The following is a 23,819-nucleotide window of genomic DNA, read 5'->3' as shown; positions in this document are numbered from 1 at the left end:
CTACAAATAACTGGTTGAGCCTGCCTCCATAGGCCCCATGACCCCCTTGGCAAAACAACAGGTTCATTCAGCAGCACAGCACCACTGCTGACCTCACTGTCTCTTTGTGAAGGGAAAATCCAGAGTTGCATTCTGTGAAATGGCAAATGGTTGACCAGCTGCGAGCGGAGTGCATCTCTGTCTCTAACCTAACACAGGCCTACAGATGAGCGCTGAATAGCCCACTGCCACACTCTCCTCTGGACAACAGAACATACAAGGGAAACATGGTAAGACTCCAGGCATATATCTCTGTCTCTCTCCTTACCCCTATTTACTTTCATTATCACCTTGATACCTTCTCTGTTGCCCTCTGTCTTTAGGCTATGGACTCACTCATTGAGTGTCAACATCACTGATAACAGATGGTGTTTTCATAATGCCTCTGTCTATTCCCTTTACATGTACTAGCTGTTGTGCGTATTGTTTAACAACAACTATGATGATTTATTAATGGGTTTTAATAATCTATTGTCAATCCTCATAATGTATTTCAAGTACATGTAAATTGTGTACTTTTCACTAATGTGCATGTATTATCTACTAGACAGCTAGAGGATAACTTAAAGAGAAATATATGCATCCAGTGCATGTGTTAACATACTGCTGTTGATTCTAGGGGTAAATTACAATGTTTCAGCATCATGTTGGAGTAGATGGTTTTTAGATGGGATTTGTAAATATATAATGCCATCCTATTTTCCCACAATATCTCATTGCTTGAGCTAGAAATACCCTGTAGTATTTAAAATTTTTGGTTTTAATTATGTCAATAGAAAACAATTGTAGGTAGTCTGATTCACCTGCATGTGAAATACCTTCTGCATAGGTCTGGTACTGCGTAGAGTAAATTTGATTTATTTATTTTATTTAACCTTTATTTAACTAGGCAAGTCAGTTAAGAACAAATCCTTATTTACAATGACAGCCTTTCCAGGTCAAACCCTAACCCGGACGATTCTGGGCCAATTGTCCGCCACCCTATAGGACTCCCAATCACGGCCGGTTGTGATACAGCCTGGAATCTAACCTGTAGTCTGTAGTGAGGCTTCTAGCACTGAGATGCAGTACCTTAGACCATTGCGCCACTCGGGAGCCCCAAATCCATATGTCTGCAGCACAAGTATGACACATTGGCTGGGATTCTCACACATGGCTATGAATGATACATTGTGCTTCAGTTCACACACCTGGACACCTGTGACATTATCTACGCACCGTTACACACCTGCCATTCAAATTCCATACACCTGGACAAACCCTCCGGAGATCTCTTGTTTCACAGTCATCCTAATTGAAAATGTTTGATAAAGGGGATGAATAAGGAGGCGTCCGTGTGTGCAGAAGGGGAGGGGTAGTCAGCCAGGAAGAATAGGTTATCTTCATATCCAGTGTTCCAGAAGACTGATGTGAATAGTGTGTGTTCTATTCATCACATCTGTTGCAGAATCTTGATGGAGATACATTATCTGTGATTGAGAATCCTGTGGCTGTCAGTCATTCTTTCCACCCAGAGAAGACAGGAGTGGGAGAGGCCCGAGGAGCTCAGAGCCAGAGCTGCCATGCCTGGCTGAGAGGAATCCATTCTACAAACCACAGTAAGGTCAATGCCTGGGTGGTGCACTGTCTAATAGGGCTGAAACCACAGGCTATCATTAGTTGACAACATTATCCAATTAGTACACAAACAAGGCATGCTATATAAAGTCTTATCTAATTAGAGTATATAGCAGCATTAAGCTTTAGTACTTTAGTATCTCATGGTCTTAAGTTAAAGTTGTACAGTACACATCTACAACTCACAGCTGCCATGCAGACTTTATATACTGTAAATCAGTTGATTATGACACTGCCTGTGAAATGTTAAGCGCTCATCTTTGTCACTGGTCAAGTTCCCTACATGTGGTATGCTTTGTTCACATCCTTAGTTGTGTGTGTAAGGGCTGTTACATGCTGTGTCGCTATCTCTTCCACTCTATGTCAGTGTGACAGACAGCTAACATGCCTTTTATCAGTATACACAGGCCAGTTGATATCTTATCAGTGTCTAATTCAGCTGTTCTCCAGTGTCAGCCAATAGACTGGTGAGAGTACTGGCTGCTGTGTGTGCAGTAGGACTTCTCGGAGGCTTAGCAGTCGGAGTGTGGTTCCTAGGTGAGACATTCTTCAAGTGTCAAATCATGGAGTATGAAGAGAATGATGGCATGTTCAATGTTCTAATGTTTGTGCAATACAGATTCCTTGCTCTGGTGGATGAAAAACAGAAGTAACCCCACATGTCAGAATATAGAACACTGTATTTGAATGAGTCTGTTATAGCTGATTAACTATGCATGATAATCATGTCTCACACAATGACAGAGCTAGATTAAGAACATCTGTTTTACATCCACTACGACTATAATTCACTCTGCATGTTGTTGTTTTCCCTCCCACAGTCAGGTTGTTGTTGAGGCCTACCTCTTCCCAGAGCCCAGCTGGGCTAGGGGACACCAAGGAGACGTCCTTCTGTAACGTGACTGAGGACATCTCTGTGGCTGACCCCAGGAAAGGTCTGTGCCTCTCAGCCCCTCACTCACCACAGAGACTGTCATCTTGGCTGTGTGATTGTCTATGTCCCAAATAACAGCTTATTCCTATGTAGTGCCCCATAAGCTCCAGTCAAAAGTAGTGCACTAAATAAGGTATACAGCGCCTTCAGAAAGTAGCCCTTTACTTTTTCCACAGTTTGTTGTGTTACAGCCTGAATTTAAAAGTGATTAAATGTAGATGTTTTTTGTCCCTCGCCTGCACACAATAGCCCATAAAGTCAAAGTAGAATTCTGTTTTTCAAAAAAATATATGTTTATTACAAATAAAAGCTGAAATGCCTTGAGTAAATATGTATTCAACCCCTTTGTTATGGCTAGCCTAAATAAGTTCACGGGTAAAATGTGCTTAACAAGTCCCATAATAAGTTGCATGGACTCACTCTATGTGCTATGATAGTGTTAAAAATGATTTTTGTTATGACAACGTCATCTCTATACTCCACACACATTTGTCCCTCAGTCGAGCAGTGAATTTCAAACACAGATACCACAAAGACAAAGACCAAATCAAATCAAATCAAATCAAATTTTATTTGTCACATACACATGGTTAGCAGATGTTAATGCGAGTGTAGCGAAATGCTTGTGCTTCTAGTTCCGACAATGCAGTAATAACAAGTAATCTAACTAACAATTCCAAAACTACTGTCTTGTACACAGTGTAAGGGGATAAAGAATATGTACATAAGGATATATGAATGAGTGATGGTACAGAGCAGCATAGGCAAGATACAGTAGATGGTATCGGGTACAGTATGTACAAATGAGATGAGTATGTAAACAAAGTGGCATAGTATAGTATAAAGTGGCTAGTGATACATGTATTACATAAGGATACCGTCGATGATATAGAGTACAGTATATACGTATGCATATGAGATGAATAATGTAGGGTAAGTAACATTTATATAAGGTAGCATTGTTTAAAGTGGCTAGTGATATATTTACATCATTTCCCATCAATTCCCATTATTAAAGTGGCTGGAGTTGAGTCAGTGTCAGTGTGTTGGCAGCAGCCACTCAGTGTTAGTGGTGGCTGTTTAACAGTCTGATGGCCTTGAGATAGAAGCTGTTTTTCAGTCTCTCGGTCCCAGCTTTGATGCACCTGTACTGACCTCGCCTTCTGGATGATAGCGGGGTGAACAGGCAGTGGCTCGGGTGGTTGATGTCCTTGATGATCTTTATGGCCTTCCTGTGACATCGGGTGGTGTAGGTGTCCTGGAGGGCAGGTAGTTTGCCCCCGGTGATGCGTTGTGCAGACCTCACTACCCTCTGGAGAGCCTTACGGTTGAGGGCGGTGCAGTTGCCATACCAGGCGGTGATACAGCCCGCCAGGATGCTCTCGATTGTGCATCTGTAGAAGTTTGTGAGTGCTTTTGGTGACAAGCCGAATTTCTTCAGCCTCCTGAGGTTGAAGAGGCGCTGCTGCGCCTTCTTCACGATGCTGTCTGTGTGAGTGGACCAATTCAGTTTGTCTGTGATGTGTATGCCGAGGAACTTAAAACTTGCTACCCTCTCCACTACTGTTCCATCGATGTGGATAGGGGGGTGTTCCCTCTGCTGTTTCCTGAAGTCCACAATCATCTCCTTAGTTTTGTTGACGTTGAGTGTGAGGTTGTTTTTTTGTTGACCAGGGAGGTTTTTCAATGCAGTGCAAAAAAGGCACATATTTGTAGATGGGTAAAAATTAAATAGCAGAAATTGAATATCACTTTGAGCATGGTAAAGTTATTAATTAGGCTTTGGATGGTGTATCAATAACCCAGTCACTACAAAGATACAGGTGTCCTTCCTAACTCAGTTGCCGGAGAAGAAGGAAACCGCTCAGTGATTAACGTTCCCGCAGGCTAAGCTCCAATTGTTGTCTGCATTGTGGAGCTGTAGGGCTTTACATAGCCACCTGCCCAGTAAAGAGACCTGAAGCCTTAGTAGGTACAAGTACTCTGGTGAGTCTGACTGGGAACCCTCTGTCCCATTACCGAAACTCCTTTATGTGAGCTTGCTGTTGGGAGACCAGTCTAAGTCTCTCCGGGAGCTTATTGACTCTGGGGCAGATGAGAGTTTAATGGACGCTACTCTGGTCTCAGAACTAAGTATCCCAACTCAACTCCTCTCTGTTCCCATGGATGCCAGGGCACTGGACGGCCGCTCCATTGGTAGAGTCACGCACAGCACAGTTCCCATTAATATGCGGGTATCTGGAAATCACAGTGAGTCAATTCAGCTCCTCCACATTGAGTCCCCTCACATACCTGTTTTGGGTTTTTCTTGGCTCCAGAAGCACAACACAGATAATGACTGGACTAGGGGTTCCATCCTGGGTTGGAGCTTGTTCTGCCATTCACACTGCCGGGCACAGCCTTCTCCGAAACATCTGCCTCCAGGGTTAAGTACGTTCTCGGATCTCTCTGCCGTGCCCGCAGAGTATCATGGCCTCATGGAGGTTTTCAGCAAGGCTCGTGCTACCTCCCTTCCTCCACATCGTCTTTACGATTGTGCTATTAACCTCCTTCCAGGCACCACACCGCCTCGAGGCCAGCTATATTCTCTTCTGGTCCTGAGACCAAGGCCATGGAGGAGTACATCGAGGACTCACTGGTTTTTGGGAGCATTCGCCCTTCTGCCTCTCCTGCCGGCGCAGGATCCTTCTTTATGAGGAAGAATGACAAGACCCTGCATCCATGTATTGATTACCGGGCCCTCAATGACATTATGATTAAAAATCGGTACCCTCTACCACTCCTCTACTCAGCTTTCGAACCTCTCTACTATCTTTCCAAACTGGACCTTCGAAATGCCTACCACCTTGTGCGCATACGCAAACGAGACGAGTGGAAGACAGCTTTCAACACTACCAGTGGACACTATGAGTACCTGGTTATGCCGTTTGGACGGCATAACCAGGTACTCATAGTGCCCTGGTCAACTATGTGCTACGGGACATGTTGAAACGTTTTGTTTTTGTCTACCTCGACGACATCCTGGTTTTCTCTCGTTCTGCCCAGGAACACATTCTCCATATTCGACAGGTCCTTCAGCGTCTCCTGGAGAATCAGTTGTTTGTAAAGGCTGAGAAGTGTGAGTTCCACAGCTCCACCATCTCCTTTCTGGGATACATTATTGTTGAGGGGAATGTTCAGATGGATGAGCACGGTGCTGGATTGGCCCCCGCCCACATCCAGGGTGCAGCTACAACGGTTTATGGAATTTGCACATTTCTACCACAGTTTCATTCCGAGCAACAGGAACCTGGCAGTTCCCCTCTCTGCACTCACCTCTCCCAGGGTATCATTCATATAGTCTCCAGCAGCGGACAAGGCTTTTGGGGATCTAAAGCAACATTTTACTACTGCTGCCATCCTTTCGACGTGGGAGTAGGGCCGTTCTTTCTCAGCGATCCGTCCAGGACCAACATCTTCATCCCTGTGCCTTCATGTCCCATCGTCTCAACTCTGCAGAGAGGAACTAGGATGTTGGGAACTGAGAACTCCTAGCTGTTAAGATGGTTCTGGAGGAGTGGAGACACTGGCTGGAAGGGGCGGAACATCCATTTCTGGTATGGACGGATCATAAGAATTTAGAATACCTCCTCACTGCCAAGCGCGTCAACCCAAGGCAAGCATGTTGGGCTATGTTATTTATCAGGTTAAATTTCACTTTCTCTCGCCCAGGGTCAAAAAACGTGAAGCAGGATGCTCTATCCCGTCTGTACAGTTCCTCTGCCACTCCGTCTGAATCAGAGACCATCCTCCCTGCCTCTTGTTTGGAGGCTTCTGTTGTTTGGGAAATTGAGGCTCTGGTCCGCAATGCACAGTGGGGGGGGGGGGGGGGGGTGCTAACCGGCTGTTTTTCCTGATTCAGTCCAGTCTTAGGTCCTGGAATGGGCTCACTCCACCAGGCTTACCTGTCATCCTAGTACTCGTCGAACTCTGTCTTTTCTCCGTCAATGCTTCTGGTGGCCCACCATCGTTCCTGATGTCTCGGCCTTCATTGCCGCATGCATGGTGTGTGTGCAAAGCAAGAGTCCGCGGTAAGCTCCGTCTGGCCTCCTACAGCCACTCCCTGTCCCTCTTTGCCCCTGGTCCCATATTTTGTCACTGGGATTCCTCCATCAGATGGCAACACCACCATCCTGACAGTGGTTGACAGATTCTCCAAGGCCGCCCATTTCATCCCTCTTCCGAAGTTACCTTCAGGCAAGGAGACGGCCCAGCTTATGGTAAAGCACGTCTTCCAAATCTATGGACTCTCGGTTGACATTATCTAGGACTGGGGTCCTGAGTTTTCGTCCCAATTCTGGAAGGCGTTCTGCACTCTTATCGGATCATCAGCCAGCCTGTCCTCTGGGTTTCATCAAGGTCCTCTGGGTTCCTGTCCTCTGGGTTCCATCAAGATATGGAGACGGCACTCCGGTGTCTTGTTGCCAGTAACCCCACCACCTGGAGTCAGCAACTGGTCTGGGTGGAATATGCCAGGAACATTCTCCCCTGATCGGCTACAGCACTATCCCCCTTCGAATGCTCCATGCGGTATCAGCCCCCGCTCTTCCCAGAGCAAGAAGTTGAGTTCAACATACCTTCAGCCCAGATGTTCGTCTGCCGCTGTCGGCATACCTGGAAAAGAGCTTGGGTGACTCTTCTCAAGACCACCTCCAGGTATCGTCGACAAGCGGACCGCCACCGGACTCTGGCTCCTCGCTGTTGGGCAAAGGGTATGGTTGTCCACTCGGGACCTACCCCTCCGGGTAGAATCCCGTAAACTTTCCCCTCGTTTCATTGGTCCTTTCCCTATTCTAGAGTCATTAGTCCCACTGCTGTCCATCTGCTGTTGCCCCGTACCCTCCGTGTTCACCATACCTTTCAAGTGTCCAGGATTAAGCCCTTATCTCACAGTCCTCTGTCTTCTGTTTCTAGGCCCATCCCTCCCTCTTGTGTCATTGATGGCAAGCCAGCGTATACGGTGAGAAGCCTCCTGAAGGTTCAACCACGGGGCAGGGATTTCAAGTACCTGGTTGACTGGGCGGGTTATGGCCTGGAGGAGAGGTGCTGGGTTTCTGCTAAAGACATCCTGGACCCGGCCCTCATCGCCTATTTTCACCGCCGACACCCCAGTCAGCCAGGTATGCATCCAGATAGGACGCCTATTGTCGTCCCTAGAGAGGGGGGTAGGATCTGATAGGTATGCACCCTGATAGGACGCCCTGATCTGTTTTACCTGTCCTTGTGACTGTCTCCACCCCCTCCAGGTATCGCTTATTTTCCCCGGTGTATTTATCCCTGTGTTTCCTGTCTCTCTGTGCCAGCTTGTCTTGTATGTTCAAGTCAACCAGCATGTTTTTCCCATGCTCCTACTTTTTCTATTCTCCTTTTGCTAGTCCTCCCGGCTTTGACCCTGGCCTGTTTCTGGACTCTGTACCAGCCTGCCTTGACCTTGAGCCTGCCTGCCACTCTGGACTCTGAACTGGTTTCGACTTTTTGCCTGTCCATGACCATTCTCTTGTATACCCATTTGGATTATAATAAATATGAAAGACTCAACCCATCTGCCTCCCGTGTCTGCATCTGGGTCTCGCCTTGTGCCCTTGTAGTTATGTTCGGTACAAATCCAATACCGCACATTACTGAGTGCCACTCTCCATATTTTGGTGGCTGTATCATGTTATGGGTATCATTAAGTTTTTCAGGATAAAAAATAAATGTAATGGGGCTGAGCACAGGCAAAACTCCTAGAGGAAAACCTGGTTCAGTCTGCGTTCCACCAGAGACTGGGAGATTAATTCATCTTTCAGCAGGACAATAACCTAAAACAAGGCCACACCTACACTGGAGTTGCTTACAGTAAGTGTTCCTGAGTGGCCGAGTTACAGTTTTTACTTTAATCTACTTGAAGAATTTTGAAAAGAATAATGGGCAAATGTTGCACAATCCAGCCGTGAAAAGCTCTTAGAGATTTGCCCAGAAAGACTCACAGCTGTACTCGCTGCCAAAGGTGCTTCTATAAAGTATTGACTCAGGGGTGGGAATACTTATGTAAATTAGATATTTCTGAATGACATTTTCAGTAAATGTGCTAACATTTCAAAAAACATGTTTTCACTTTGTAATTATGGGGTAATTGTGTGTAGATGGTTTTTTTTTATTCATTTGGAATTCAGGCTGTAACACAGCAAAATGTGGAACAAGTCATGGAGGTATGAATACTTTCTGAAGGCACTGTAGGGTATGATTTGGGACGCACTTGATTGGTCAGGCAGAAAGCCCTTCCTAGTAGTTTTATGGTTTATCACAACATTTGTTGTGATTTATTTCATTCAACATTTATTTAACTAGGCAAGTCAGTTAAGAACAAATTCTTATTTACAATGATGGCCTAATCAAAGGCAAAAGGCCTCCTGCAGGGACAAGGCCTTGGATAAAAATAAAAAGTAAATACAATAAAAATATAGCACAAAACACACATCACAACAAGAGAGACAACACAACACTACATAAAGAGAGACCTAAGACAACATAGCAAGGCAGCAATACATGAGAACACAGCATGGTAGTAACACAACATGACAACAACATGGTAGCAACACAATATGGCAGCAGCACAGGGTACAAACATTATTGGGCACAGACAACAGCACAAAGGGCAAAAAGGTAGAGACAATACATCACAGAAAGCAGCCACAACTGTCAGTAAGAGTGTCCATGATTGAGTCTTTGAATGAAGAGATTGAGATAAAACTGTTCCGTTTGAGTGTTTGTTGCAGCTCGTCCAGTCCCTAGCTGCAGCGAACTGAAAAGATGAGCGACCCAGGGATGTGTGTGCTTTGGGGACCTTTAACAGAATGTGATTGGCAGAATGGGTGTTATAGGTAGAGGATGAGAGCTGCAGTGGATATCTCAGATAGGGGGAGTGAGGCCTAAGAGGCTTTTATAAATAAACATCAACCAGTGGGTCTTGCGACGTGTATACAGAGATGACCAGTTTACAGAAGAGTATAGAGTGCAGTGATGTGTCCTATAAGGAGCATTGGTGGAAAACCTGATGGCCGAATGGTAAAGAACACCTAGCCGCTCGAAAGCACACTTGCCTGCCGATCTATAAATTATGTCTCCGTAATCTAGCATGGGTAGGATGGTCATCTGAATCAGGGTTAGTTTGGCAGCTAGGGTGAAAGAGGAGTGATTACGATAGAGGAAACAAAGTCTAGATTTAACTTTAGTCTGCAGTTTTGATATGTGCTGAGAGAACGACACTGCACCATCTAGCCATACTCCCAAGTACTTGTATGAGGTGACTTCCTCAAGCTCTAAACCCTCAGAGGTAGTAATAACACCTGTGGCAAGAGGGGAATTATTTTTACCAAACCACATGAAATTTGTTTTGGAGGTGTTCAGAACAAGGTTATGGGTAGAGGAGGCTTGTTGGACACTAAGAAAGCTTTGTTGTAGAGCATTTAACACAAAATCCAGGGAGGGACCAGCTGAGTATAAGACTGTATCATCTGCATATAAATGGATGAGAGAGCTTCCTACTGCCTGAGCTATGTTGTTGATGTAAATTGAGAAAAGCGTGGGGTCTCGGATCGAGCCTTGGGGTACTCCCTTGGTGACGGGCAGTGGCTGAGACAGCAGATTTTCTGACTTTATAGACTGCACTTTTTGAGAGAGATAGTTAACAAACCAGGCCAAAGACCCCTCAGAGACACCAATACTCCTTAGCCAGCCCACAAGAATGGAACGGTCTACCATATCAAACGCTTTGGCCACGTTAATAAAAAATAGCAGCACAATATTGCTTAGAATCAAGGGTAATGGTGACATCAATGAGGACCTTTAAGGTTGCAGTGACACATCCATAACCTGAGCGGAAACCAAATTGCATACCTGAGAGAATACTATAGACATCAAGAAAGCCAGTCAGTTGAATAATTTATTATTTACGTTTTTCCAGCACTTTTGATAAACAGGGCAAAATAGAAATAGGCCTTTAACTGTAAGAATCAGCTTTATCTCCCCCTTTAAATAAAGGATGAACCGTGGATGCCTTCCAAGCAATGGGAACCTCCCCAGAAAGGAGAGACAGGTTAAAAAGGTCAGAGATAGGCTTGGCGATGATAGGGGCAGCAACCTTGAAGAAGAAAGGGTCTAAATCATCTGACCCAGATTTTTTAAGTTGAAGGAGTTCCTTTAGCACCTGGGACTCAGTGACTGCCTGCAGGGAGAAACTTTGTAGTGGGACAGGGGGAAAAGAGGGAGAAGCATCGGGGATAGTCACATTAGAAGGGGTGGGAGATGAGGAAATGTTGGACGGGCAAGGAGGCATGGCTGAGTCAAATAGGAATCCCGACTTAATGAAATGGTGATTAAAGAGCTCAGCCATGTGCTTCTTGACAGTAACAACCACATCATTAACATTAAGGGACATGGGAGGGTTTATTCTCCAGGTCTTTAACTATTTTCCAGAACTTCTGTGTAACTCTTGTGTAGTCTTAACATTCTGCATATTTCCCTTGTCCAAAGGGTAAAAAAAATGACCCGCCTTCACGTATCCCCTAAAATAAAGCATCTTAATTTAATTTTAAACCCCAAATCTAGTTTGCATGAAGAAAAAACCTGTCATTCTTAACAAACTTTGTGAATATCTGCATTTTCCCTCTTCACAATGCCGAAAGACTGCATTTAATCAGTGGACACCACTCGTTTTTATTACAACACACCTGTCATAATTGTTTTCTTTACTAAAGTAGAGGTTTATTATTATTATTATTGCTAAAGATACTGCATAGGTGTAAACATGATTTTTTTAGCAGGCGATAGCACTTGTATAGCTTAAGAAAGTAGTAGAAATGTGCAGAAAGTAGTTTTGAATGCATTTTATTGAAGGGAAACAATAACAGTCTTGAACTTTTTTGGCAACATAGTGATATATTCTTATATACTGTACAATGAGGAATTCAACTACAAAATACTAGTCTTCTCCCATTTGTTTAACCATTGCCCCCACCCACAAGGTGTATAAACAACAATAAATAAGGATAAAATAAGATAATAGATACAAAACAAAAATGTGAAGAACATAAATCAATCAACTCTAATTATCACATGTAGGACAGTATGCAAGTGTGTGCATGGACTTTGCAGATGTATTTCTCACATGTGTTTTACAGTCTTTCTTTGGGGGGCAGAATTGGCATCTCCTCCTCTTGCTTGCCCCAGCTGCAGCCTCAGGTGGATCAGGACAAGATTCAGTCCTCTGAACAGCTTTCACAAGCGCTGCAGAGGCTGCTATGGGGGGGTGGCACTCCCTTTTTTGAATGTGTGGGGTTACAAGTGCCTTTCCCAGCTTTTCCAGGAACACCATCCTCTTGTTCCGCTTATCTGGCATCCAGGTAGGGTTGACCTTGTTCCATATCACGAAGGCATTGTATGAGGACACATCAATGATGTTATGGAAAATGACCAGGGTCCAGTGGGCAGTCATCCTCCTGCAGCTGTAAGTTCCATTCACCTTATCCAGGTTGTCCACATCTCCTTTGTTGTGGTTGTAGTCCAGGATGATGGCTGGCTTCCTGTCCTCACCATCACTGATCTCAGCCATTTTGTGCTGTGTGCTCAGGAGGACCACATTCTTGTTCCTCTTTGGGAGGTAAGAAACTAGAGTGGTGGTGGGGGTGTAGGCAAACGTTGATGAGAAGGCCTCTCTCCCCCTTGTTGCGAGGAGTGCATGGGGGAGCTCAGGCTCGTTCTTTCTAACTGTGCCAACCATGGTGATCTTCCTCTGCAGGAGCTGCTGGCTGAGTTCATAAGAGGTGAAGAAATTGTCACACGTGACATTGTGCCCCCTCAGTCCATCTGTCACATCAAGCACAACCGGCATCCCCTGGTTCTTCTCCGGGCCTCCACTGGTCGGCCTTGTGTAAACTTGCATCTTCCAAGCGTAGCTGGATTGTGCGTCACAGGCCTCCCATATCTTGATGCCATACCATGCTGGCTTGCTGGGCATATACTGCCGGAAAGGACAGCGACCTTTTGACAAAAGAGATTACTATCAGTAATTAGTACCAGTGTCACAGAAAACAATCAGATAAATCAATGATATTACAGCAATACATAATAAAATTAACATTGAAAATCATTTACATTCCAGATATTAAAATAAAAATGTACCTCTGAACGGAACCAGTTGCTCATCTACTGTTATTTCAGGCCCAGGGTTGTAGAGGTATGGCAGACGATCCACCCACTTCTCCCAGACCTCTCTTATGGCTCCACCCACTTCCCCCAGACCTCTCTTCTGGCCGCCAGTTTGTCTCTCACACGTCCTGCAGGTCTTGACTCACGGTTATCAAATCGTAGCATTCTTGAGAATGTGTGAAAGACTTTCAGTGGCATTGTGGTACGGAAAATCTCCCTTCCACTCTCTGCAACCCAGAGAAACATGTAGCCTCACCTCGGGACCTATACACACCCACACTCCTGGACATCTGAAAAAATCAGATCTACGACCTGTTGGGCACTGAAACGTGCACTCATGGCTTCAGCAAAGGGAATACTGGGGGAACTGCCATCTGCAGAAACTTTATAGCCTCTGACCATTCCCCATTAGTAAACAATGCTTTCAAGAAATGTTTATTTTGTATGAAATTGTTTTAATTTTTTTCTGTGAACTTGGGTCATGTGTGGGGTCGTGGAGGGGAGATGCTGCTTATGCACAAGAAAATGTTTGTTTTGTCTGAGTTCAATCAGTAGCACACATAATCTCAATTTCTCATTGTGTGTGTGTGTGTCTTTGTGGTTTTGTGGTGTGTAAATTATTTTATAACTGCCAGGTCAAAAATTACCCAAAGACAATATTTGTACCCTGGTGGTGTACAGCTTTCATGGAAATATGAACAAAGGCGATGTTTCACTTTTTCTAATGTTGGGGTCACTCTAGCAAAAGTCATCAAATTTCAAATTGAAAAATATAATTTAGGGGGTTTTCTCTGTTGTTAAACATAGTAGTGCGTCATGTTTTACCCTTAAGACAACACAAGGGTTAAAGTAACTAACTTTCTCCTTCAGGATAGCCTGAGTGCACTTATTTCTCATTTGCCTGAACGATAGCCAGTCAGCCTGAGTATGCGTGTGCCGAGCCTTTCGCCAAATGCAATTCTTGAGGTGGAGTAACTCGGCAAGATCACGGTCGAACCAGGGGCTGAACCTGTTTATAATTCTCATTTTCTTTATGGTGGCGTGTTCGTTAAAAACACCACTGAAAATATCAAAAGAAGGTCCAGGTGTCTTCGACAGAGCTGATTCTATACCATTTTACAAAGGCCAGTTCATGAAGGAAGGCTTGCTCATTGAAGTGTTTTAGCAAGCATCTATGACAAATCACTAAGCAGCCATTATGAACACAGGCTGTAAAACAGTGATCATTAAGGTCATTACAGAAAACACCAGACTGATACCTATCAGGATTATTTGTGAGGATAACATCGAGGAGAGTAGCCTTTTTTGGGTGTTTGGAGTCATACCTTGTGGTAATAATCTGAGAAAGATTTAGGGAGTCCCATTGCTTTAGGACTTGGTCAGGTGTTATTTGTATGTCCCAGTTTAGGGAACATAGCAGGACAAATTCAGACTTCAAATCAAATGTTATTTGTCACATACACATGGTTAGCAGATGTTAATGCGAGTGTAGCGAAATGTTTGTGTTTCTAGTTCCGACAATGCAGTAATAACCAATGAGTAATCTAACCTAACAATTTCACAACAACTACCTTATACACACAAGTGTAAATGGATGAAGAATATGTACATAAAGATATATGAATGAGTGATGGTACAGAACGGCATAGGCAAGATGCAGTAGATGGTATCGAGTACAGTATATACATATGAGATGAGTAATGTAGGGTATGTAAACATATAAAAGTGGCATTGTTTAAAGTGGCTAGTGATACATGTATTACATAAAGATGGCACAATGAAGTAGATGGTATAGAGTACAGTATATACATATGAGATGAGTAATGTAGGGTATGTAAACATTATATTAAGTGGCATTGTTTAAAGTGGCTAGTGAAACATTTTTTACATACATGTTTCCATTATTAAAGTGGCTGGAGTATGTTGGCAGCAGCCACTCAGTGGTGGCTGTCTAACAGTCTGATGGCCTTGAGATAGAAGCTGTTTTTCAGTCTCTCGGTCACTGCTTTGATGCACCTGTACTGACCTCGCCTTCTGGATGATAACGGGGTGAACAGGCAGTGGCTCGGGTGGTTGTTGTCCTTGATGATCTTTATGGCCTTCCTGTGACATCGGGTGGTGTACGTGTCCTGGAGGGCAGGTAGTTTGCCCCCGGTGATGCGTTGTGCAGACCTCACTACCCTCTGGAGAGCCTTACGGTTGTGGGCGGAGCAGTTGCCGTACCAGGCGGTGATACAGCCCGACAGGATGCTCTCAATTGTGCATCTATAGAAGTTTGTGAGTGCTTTTGGTGACAAGCCAAATTTCTTCAGCCTCCTGAGGTTGAAGAGGCGCTGCTGCACCTTCTTCACCACGCTGTCTGTGTGGGTGGATCAATTCAGTTTGTCCGTGATGTGTACGCCGAGGAACTTAAAACTTACTACCCTCTCCTCTACTGTCCCGTCGATGTGGATAGGGGAGTGCTCACTCTGCTGTTTCCTGAAGTCCACGATCATCTCCTTTGTTTTGTTGACGTTGAGTGTGAGGTTATTTTCCTGACACCACACTCTGAGGGCCCTCACCTCCTCCCTGTAGGCCATCTCGTCGTTGTTGGTAATCAAGCCTACCACTCTAGTGTTGTCTGCAAACTTGATGATTGAGTTGGAGGCGTGCATGGCCACGCAGTCATGGGTGAACAGGGAGAACAGGAGAGGGCTCAGAACACCCTTGTGGGGCCCCAGTGTTGAGGATCAGCGGGGTGGAGATGTTGTTACCTACCCTCACCACCTGGGGGCGGCCCGTCAGGAAGTCCAGTACCCAGTTGCATATGGCGGGGTCCAGACCCAGGGTCTCGAGCTTGATGACGTGTTTGGAGGGTACTATGGTGTTAAAATGCTGAGCTGTAGTCGATGAACAGCATTCTCACATAGGTATTCCTCTTGTCCAGATGGGTTAGGGCAGTGTGCAGTGTGGTTGCGATTGCATCGTCTGTCGACCTATTAGGGCGGTAAGCAAATTGGAGTGGGTCTAGGGTGGAGGTGATATGGTCCCTGACTAGTCTCTCAAAGCACTCAAAGCACTTCATGAGGGCGGAAGTGAGTGCAACGGGGCGGAAGTCGTTTAGCTAAGTTACTTACTAAGTTTCTTGGGAACAGGAACAATGGTGGCCCTCTTGAAGCATGTGGGAACAGCAGACTGGGATAAGGATTTTTTAAATATTTTTTGTATTATTATTTATTTTTTTAAAAATTACCCCTTTTTCTCCCCAATTTCGTGGTATCCAATTGTCTCATCACTACAACTCCCGTACGGGCTCAGGAGAGACGAAGGTTGAAAGTCATGCGTCCTCCGATACACAACCCAACCAAGCCGCACTGCTTCTTAACACAGCGCGCATCCAACCCGGAAGCCAGCCGCAGGGACCCAATGTGTCGGAGGAAACACCGTGCACCTGGCCACCTTGGTTAGCGCACACTGCGCCCAGCCCGCCACAGGAGTCGCTGGTGCGCGATGAGACAAGGACACCCCTACTGACCAAGCCCTCCCCTAACCCGGGCGACGCTAGGCCAATTGTGCGTCACCCCACGGACCTCCCGGTTGCAGCCGGTTACGACAGAGCCTGGGCGCGAACCCAGGGACTCTGATGGCACAGCTGGCGCTGCAGTACAGCGCCCTTAACCACTGCACCACCCGGGAGGCCTCGACTGGGATAAGCATTGATTGAATATGTCTGTAAACACACCAGCTAGCTGGTCTGCGCATGCTCTGAGGACGCGGCTGGGGATGCCGTCTAGGCCTGCAGCCTAGCGAGGGTTAACACGTTTAAATGTTTTACTCACGTCGGCTGCAGTGAAGGAGAGCCCGCAGGTTTTGGTAGCGGGCCGTGTCAGTGGCACTGTATTGTCCTCAAAGCGAGCAAAGAAGTTGTTTAGTCTGTCTGGGAGCACGACATCCTGGTCCGCGATGGGGCTGGTTTTCTTTTGTAATCCGTGTTTGACTGTAGACCTTGCCACATACCTCTTGTCTGAGCCGTTGAATTGCGACTCTACTTTATCTTTATTCTGACGCTTAGTTTGTTTGATTGTCTTGCGGAGGGAATAGCTACACTGTTTGTATTCGGTCATGTTCCCGGTCACCTTGCCCTGGTTAAAAGCAGTGGTTTGCGCTTTCAGTTTCGTGCTAATGCTGCCATCAATCCACGGTTTCTGGTTTGGGAATGTTTTAATAGTTGCTGTGGGTATGACATCGCCGATGCACTTGCTAATAAACTCGCTCACCGAATCAGCGTATTCGTCAATGTTGTTGTTTCACGCAATGCAGAACATATCCCAATCCATGCGATCGAAGCAATCTTGAAGCGTGGAATCAGATTGGTCGGATCAGCGTTGAACAGACCTGAGCGCGGGAGCTTCCTGTTTTAGTCTCTGAGTAAGGGGCCAGGAGAGAGCTTAGGGCAGGTAGGGTACAGGCCAGTGCTGATGGAGGACAATAGCACCCAGCAACAGTCAACAAAGAGCTATTTGAAAGTTTAAAGCTTAAAACCAGCTAATCAAATTGTTTGGGGACAGACTTGATGGAGACAACCGAGCACTGAAGGTGATCCTTGGTATAGATTGCCACTCCGCCACCTTAAGAAGAGCTGTCTTGCCGAAAAAGGTTATAACCAGAAAGGTTAACATCAGTATTCAAACACTCTTCCTTAAAACATTTTTGGGATAGGGGGCAGCATTTTCACTTTTGGATGAATAGCGTGCCCAGAGTGAACTGCCTCCTACTCTGTCCCAGATGCTAATATATGCATATTGGTATTGGACAGAAAACACTCTGAAGTTTCTAAAACTGTTTGAATGATGTCTGTGAGTATAACAGACCTCATATGGCAGGCGAAAACCTGAGAAAAATCCAACCAGGAAGTGGGACATCTGAGGTTTGTAGTTTTTCAAAGCTTGGCCTACCGAATAGACATTGAGATATGGATGAGGTTGCACTTCCTAGGGCTTCCACTAGATGTCAACCATCTTTTGAAACTTGAATGAGGATTCTACTATAAAGGAGGGGCTCATGAGACCTCTTTGAGTCAGTGGTCTGGCAGAGAGCCTTGGTCTCATGACGCGTGCTCCCGACAGAGTTACCTCTCGTTCCAGTGGTTCTCTGAAGACAAAGGAATTCTCCGGGTTGGAACATTATTGATGTTTTATGTTAAAAACATCCTAACGATTGATTAAATACATCGTTTGACATGTTTCTAAAGGACTGTAACGGAACTTTTGAGTTTTTGTCTAGATGAAGTGCCTGCGCCTCGGATTACTGGGCTGAACACACTAACAACAAGTGGCTATTTGGACATAAATGATGGAACTTTATGGAACAAATCAGTAATTTATTGTCGAACTGGGATTCCTGGGAGTGCCTTCTGATGAAGATCATCAAAGGTAAGTGAATATTTATGGTGTTGTTTCTAACTTTGTTGATTCCAAAATGGGGGATATTCCTCTAGGCTGTTCCTCTGGCTTCTGAGCGCCGTTCTCAGATTATGTTTTTTTGAAATCTGACACAGCGGTTGCATTAAGGAGAAGTCTTATGTTGTCGAGGGGTTCCTGCGGTAGAAAGGTTAAACACGACTCACACCGTACCTAAACCGGCTGCAAGTGTGCACTATCGTGTGCCATTGTGCGCAAATTGATTTTGTCCCCCCACACCAAACACGATCACGACACGCAGGTTAAAATATAAAAACAAACTCTGAACCAATTATATGAATTTGGGGACCGGTCGAAAAGCATTAAACATTTATGGCAATTCAGCTAGCTAGCTTGCAGTTGATAGCTAATGTGTCCTATTTAGCTAGCTTGCTGTTGCAAGCTAATTTGTCCTGGGATATAAACAATGAGTTGTTATTTTACCTGAAATGCACAAGGTCCTCTACTCCGACAATTAATCAACACATAAAACGGTCAATTTAATAATTTCTAGTCATCTCTCCTCCTTCCAGGCTTTTTCTTCTTTGAACTTTATATGGCGATTGGCATCTAACTTTCATAGTTACCATGACGACCAACCAAACTCAGTTCATCTTTCAATCACCCCCGGTGTGTATAACCAATAAGGAGATGGCAAGTGGGTATCTGCTTCTATAAACCAATGAGGTGATGGGAGAGGCAGGACTTGCACCACGATCAGTGTCACAAATGGAACTTCTATTTTAGCCCGTGGCAACGCAGACACTCATTGGCGCGGGCGGCAGTGTGGGTGCAATAATTGAATAACGTTTGTTTACATTTATTTTGCAATGCTCGACACATTAGCGGTGTGGTCAGCATGTTAGCCCTTGGCAACGCAGACGCTTGTTGGCACGTGTGAGCAGTGTGGGTGCAATAATTGAATAACATGTATGTTTAAATTTATTTTGCAATGCTCAGGCACGCGACGCAAGCGGTGGGGTCAGCATGTCAGTAATGACCAACACATCTGGATTGGAGCTGTGTAATATAAACCATATGTGTTTATATAACAGCTAAAATTGTCTTTATAACAGTACATATGTTAATTGATAAATTCTTTAACAACTTCTACATGGTCACAGTCAGTGGAAAGGAATGGAGGCTGTCTATCGACCGACATCAAAACATGAAATAATGATCTGTTTATATTGACTACATTATTTATTGGATATAAGCTGCTTAACATTTCCCTCTCAAACAAGACCACAGTTCATTACTGTTGATCTAGTTGGTCTCTGGAGGGATTCTTTTCTATCAATCATGTTCAGTGTTTTACAGAATCAGCCCGGAGAACTCTCTCTTGGAGATCCAGCTAGAGAAGGTGCCCACCTGGCTGCCTGTGTGCTATGAGAGATGGAACTCTTCCCTGGGGACCCTGGTCTGCCGCCAGCTGGGATATCTAAGGCTAGTCTACTAAGACCATTTTCTTACTACATAGCCCAAGCATCTTGGGAACATACTAGGCTATTCATCTAACCATAAGGCTCCCAGTTAATGATGGATTATTTAATGCTCTGTTAATACCTCGTTTATAGGCTTGCCTTATGCCCCATAGATCAGACATTACTTTTTAAAAGGAACACTCCCATCTTGCCTGCTTTTATAGAAGATATAACTGATTTATTTTCTTTTCAGACTGACCAAGCAAAAGGGGGTGAACTTAACCGACATCGGACCAAACTACACAGATGGCTTCATACAGATTACCTCCGAACACAATAGCAGCCTGGAAAATATATGGCAGTTAGGGTATGGCAGCTGTCTGAGGAGATAATGCATTACCTAATGATGCAGAAAAAATGGATGTGCTATAACAAAGTTATCAAGGTTTTCTAATGTACCTACTTGTTTTTATTTAGGGGGAGTTGCGTCACAGGGAAGGTTATAGCTTTGAAATGTTTTGGTAAGTTTCTGCAGGGTACTAACAACACTAACATAATAGTGGATTAACTACATTGTACATTTGTGCATCTCACACACCGGTAGGACCCAATGAACTTCATATGACCTCTCAGTCATGACTTCATAGTGCTACACATTGGTAGGAAATCCTTCTCTTTCCATGACATAGACTGATCAGGTGAATCTAGATGAAAGCTATACTCCCTTATTAATGTCACTTGTTAAATCCAGTTCAATCAGTGTAGATTAAAGGGAGGAGGGTTAAAGAAGGATTTTTAAGCCTTGAGACAATTGAGACATGGATTGTGTATGTGGGTGAATGGGCAAGACAAAATATTTAAGTGCCTTTGAACAGGATATGGTAGTAGGTGCCAGGCGCACGGGTTTGAGCATGTCAAGAACTGCAACACTGCTGGGTTTTTCACTCTCAACAGTTTCCCGTGAGTATCAAGAATGGTCCACCACCCAAAGGACATCCAGCCAACTTGACACAACAGAAGGAAGCATTGGAGTCAACATGGGCCAGCATCCCTGTGGAACGCTTTCGACACTTTCGAGTCCATGCCCCGACGAATTGAGGCTGTTCTGATGGCAAAAGGGGGTGCAAGTCAATATTAAAAAGCTGCTCCTAATGTTTTGTACACTCAGTATATACTGTACGGTGATGAGTTATCTCAATACAATGTACGTAAAGTGATCTGGGTAAAAGATGTTCTTCACCATTCGGCCATCAGATTTGCCACTAATGCTCCTTACAGGACACATCACTGCAGTCTATACTCTTCTGTAAACTGGTCACCTCTGTATACCCGTTGCAAGACCCACTGGTTGATGCTTATTTATAAAAGCCTCTTAGGCCTCACTCCCCCTATCTGAGATATCTACTGCAGCTCTCATCCTCTACATACAACACCTGTTCTGCCAGTCACATTCTGTTAAAAGTCCCCAAAGCACATCCCTGGGTCGCTCATCTTTTCAGTTCGCTGCAGCTAGGGACTGGACGAGCTGCAACAAACACTCAAACGGAACAGTTTTATCTCAATCTCTTCATTCAAAGACTCAATCATGGACACTCTTACTGACAGTTGTGGCTGCTTTCTGTGATGTATTGTCTCTACCTTTTTGCCCTTTGTGCTGTTGTCTGTGCCCAATAATGTTTGTACCCTGTGCTGCTGCCATATTGTGTTGCTACCATGTTGTTGTCATGTTGTGTTGCTACCATGCTGTGTTGTCATGTGTTGCTGCCATGCTATGTTGTTGTCTTAGGTCTCTCTTTATGTAGTGTTGTGTTGTCTCTCTTGTTGTGATGTGTGTTTTGTCCTATATTTTTATTTAATTTATTTTTAAGTTTTAATCCCAGCCCCTGTCCCTGCAGGAGGGAGGCCTTTTGCCTTTTGGTAGGCCGTCATTGTAAATAAGAATTTGTTCTTAACTGACTTGCCTAGTTAAATAAATATAATTTTAAAAATGCCTTCATGTTTGTTTCCTGTGCCTGTGTAGAGTGTGGGACCCGGGCTAAGCTGCCCAGGATAATTGGGGGAGTTGAGGCTACCTTGGGAAGGTGGCCCTGGCAAGTCAGTCTCTACTACAGCAACCGACACACCTGTGGAGGCACCATCATCACCAGCCAATGGGTGGTCACAGCAGCCCACTGTGTGCACAAGTAAGACCCCCAAGGACCCCTCGGGATAAGAGGTTAGATGTTTGAGGTCAAAGGTCACTGACTCATGACTCATGACAGTGTAGTGATGACTAGGGCCAGTAATAGCTCTCACTTTATTTTGCTCAAAGTCAGTTATACTTTATGCAATTGAAAATTGGAGAGACATCTATTCGATATAAATTGCTTCGTGTCTTTTTTTCACATTCCAGCTATAGGCTACCACAGGTGTCCAGTTGGGTGGTCTACGCTGGTATTGTCACACGCAGTTCAGCTAAAATGTCTCAGTACATTGGATATCCAGTGGAAAAGATCCTCTACAACAAGAACTACAATCCCAGGAGCCACGACAATGACATTGCTCTGATGAAACTGCGAACCCCACTGAATTTCTCAGGTGACAGGGAACTTGATTGCTTCTGTTTTGAATGCACCACATAGTCCTTTGGCTGACTGGAACACTCAACTATATTATTACAGCAATCAGTTCCAAACCATGTTCCAATATTACTGAAATGATCTTCAAAATTACCTACACTGTTTTCTAATATTCTTAATATTCTCTTAAATTGTATTTTTTAGATACCATCAGGCCTATTTGTCTGCCACAGTACGAGCGTGATCTTCCAGGAGGAACACAGTGCTGGATCTCTGGCTGGGGCTACACTCAACCGGATGATGGTAGGACTATGTTAAATGAATAATATAACTTAAATAGAATAATTTAATGTATCTCTATCAGTGGTTCAATGTTTTTGTCATAGCACAAAGTCAGTCACGTCCTAAAAATAAGAGGTATATTTACATTAGTTTGACTTTCTTTGACAGTTCTCATCCCTGCCACGCTAAAAGAAGCTCCGGTTCCACTGATAAGCACCAAGAAATGCAACAGTTCCTGCATGTACAATGGAGAGATCACCCCCCGCATGCTCTGTGCTGGATTTACAGAGGGCAAAGTGGACGCATGTCAGGTTAGTTCATAAAACATACCTGAGTTCTTCCTCCTGTGGCTTGTTTTATGAAGAGATTTACCAAAGGTCAGAGAGTTGTTTCTTACAAAAGTAGAATTGGTTCTTGATAATGAGAATATTTTCCCCCAGGTGTCCCCATTACTGTTCTGAATTATCAAAGACAAATCTCATTAGGCATGCGGGCACACCAGCTTTATTCCTAGGCCCAACCGATCAAATTCAGTTGAGCTCAGGTTTCAGTATTTCACAATATCCCCTAAATCACTGTGACTTAACAATATCTCAAACCCTAGCAATCAGTGTGGTGGTCTGGTAACCAGTGTGATTGACAGCAGTGTGTATCTGCTCCTGTCCTCTTCCCAGGGGGACAGTGGGGGTCCTCTGGTCTGTCAAATTGACAATGTGTGGAGACTGGTGGGTGTGGTGAGCTGGGGTACAGGCTGCGCTGAGCCCAACCACCCCGGAGTCTACACCAAGGTGGCCGAGTTCCTCGGCTGGATCTACGACATGATTGAGGCAAACTTACACTAACTCTTCGTTGCATAGGCCTACGTGTTGATTTTCTACATATTAGGAACACATCTGCTGTGCACTTCTGTTTCACCTCTTGAAATTGCATAATACTGTATGTTACATTTTATTTTTCCATCCGCAGAGCTACTGAGGAGGAAGAGGAATAAGACAATGGATGATCAGGGAGACTCATGTATGACCAGAACAGGCCTAGAGCAAACTGAAACATAAGATGCTCCTGACATTCTTCCTCCTGTACTATATCTGTCATTTTACCTCCTTATAATGGCCATGTTTATTGCAGAAATGCATACATTATTTAGGAAATAATTTTATACTATTTGTTTGTCATACATTTTATTTTTAGCACCTGAATGAGAACATATTTATATCATATATTTGTCTTGTAATGAAAATAAATGATGCTTCATATCTAAACATGTCATTTGTTTCCTCTGGTGTGATGAAACAGGTTT

The 23,819-nt window shown here is 44.5% G+C and overlaps 1 protein-coding gene across 1 annotated transcript; it reads left to right on the top strand.

Moving 5' to 3' along the window:
* The first annotated feature begins 100 nt into the window (after positions 1-100).
* LOC139386001 (transmembrane protease serine 5-like) lies at positions 101-23,783 on the top strand. The gene is made up of 13 exons (XM_071131318.1): positions 101-269; positions 1,487-1,637; positions 2,107-2,193; positions 2,478-2,591; positions 19,566-19,701; positions 19,933-20,046; positions 20,157-20,200; positions 21,700-21,862; positions 22,072-22,256; positions 22,442-22,540; positions 22,688-22,830; positions 23,194-23,346; positions 23,486-23,783. Exons 1-13 carry the CDS (start codon positions 267-269, stop codon positions 23,492-23,494), a joined length of 1,401 nt encoding a protein of 466 aa, XP_070987419.1. The 5' UTR covers positions 101-266; the 3' UTR covers positions 23,495-23,783.
* The last annotated feature ends 36 nt before the right edge of the window (positions 23,784-23,819 follow it).

Source organism: Oncorhynchus clarkii, chromosome 27 (genome assembly GCF_045791955.1).
Source record: "Oncorhynchus clarkii lewisi isolate Uvic-CL-2024 chromosome 27, UVic_Ocla_1.0, whole genome shotgun sequence".
NCBI lineage: Eukaryota > Metazoa > Chordata > Actinopteri > Salmoniformes > Salmonidae > Oncorhynchus > Oncorhynchus clarkii.
Note: the sequence above shows the minus strand (reverse complement) of the source record. Positions and strands in the feature narration are given on the sequence as shown.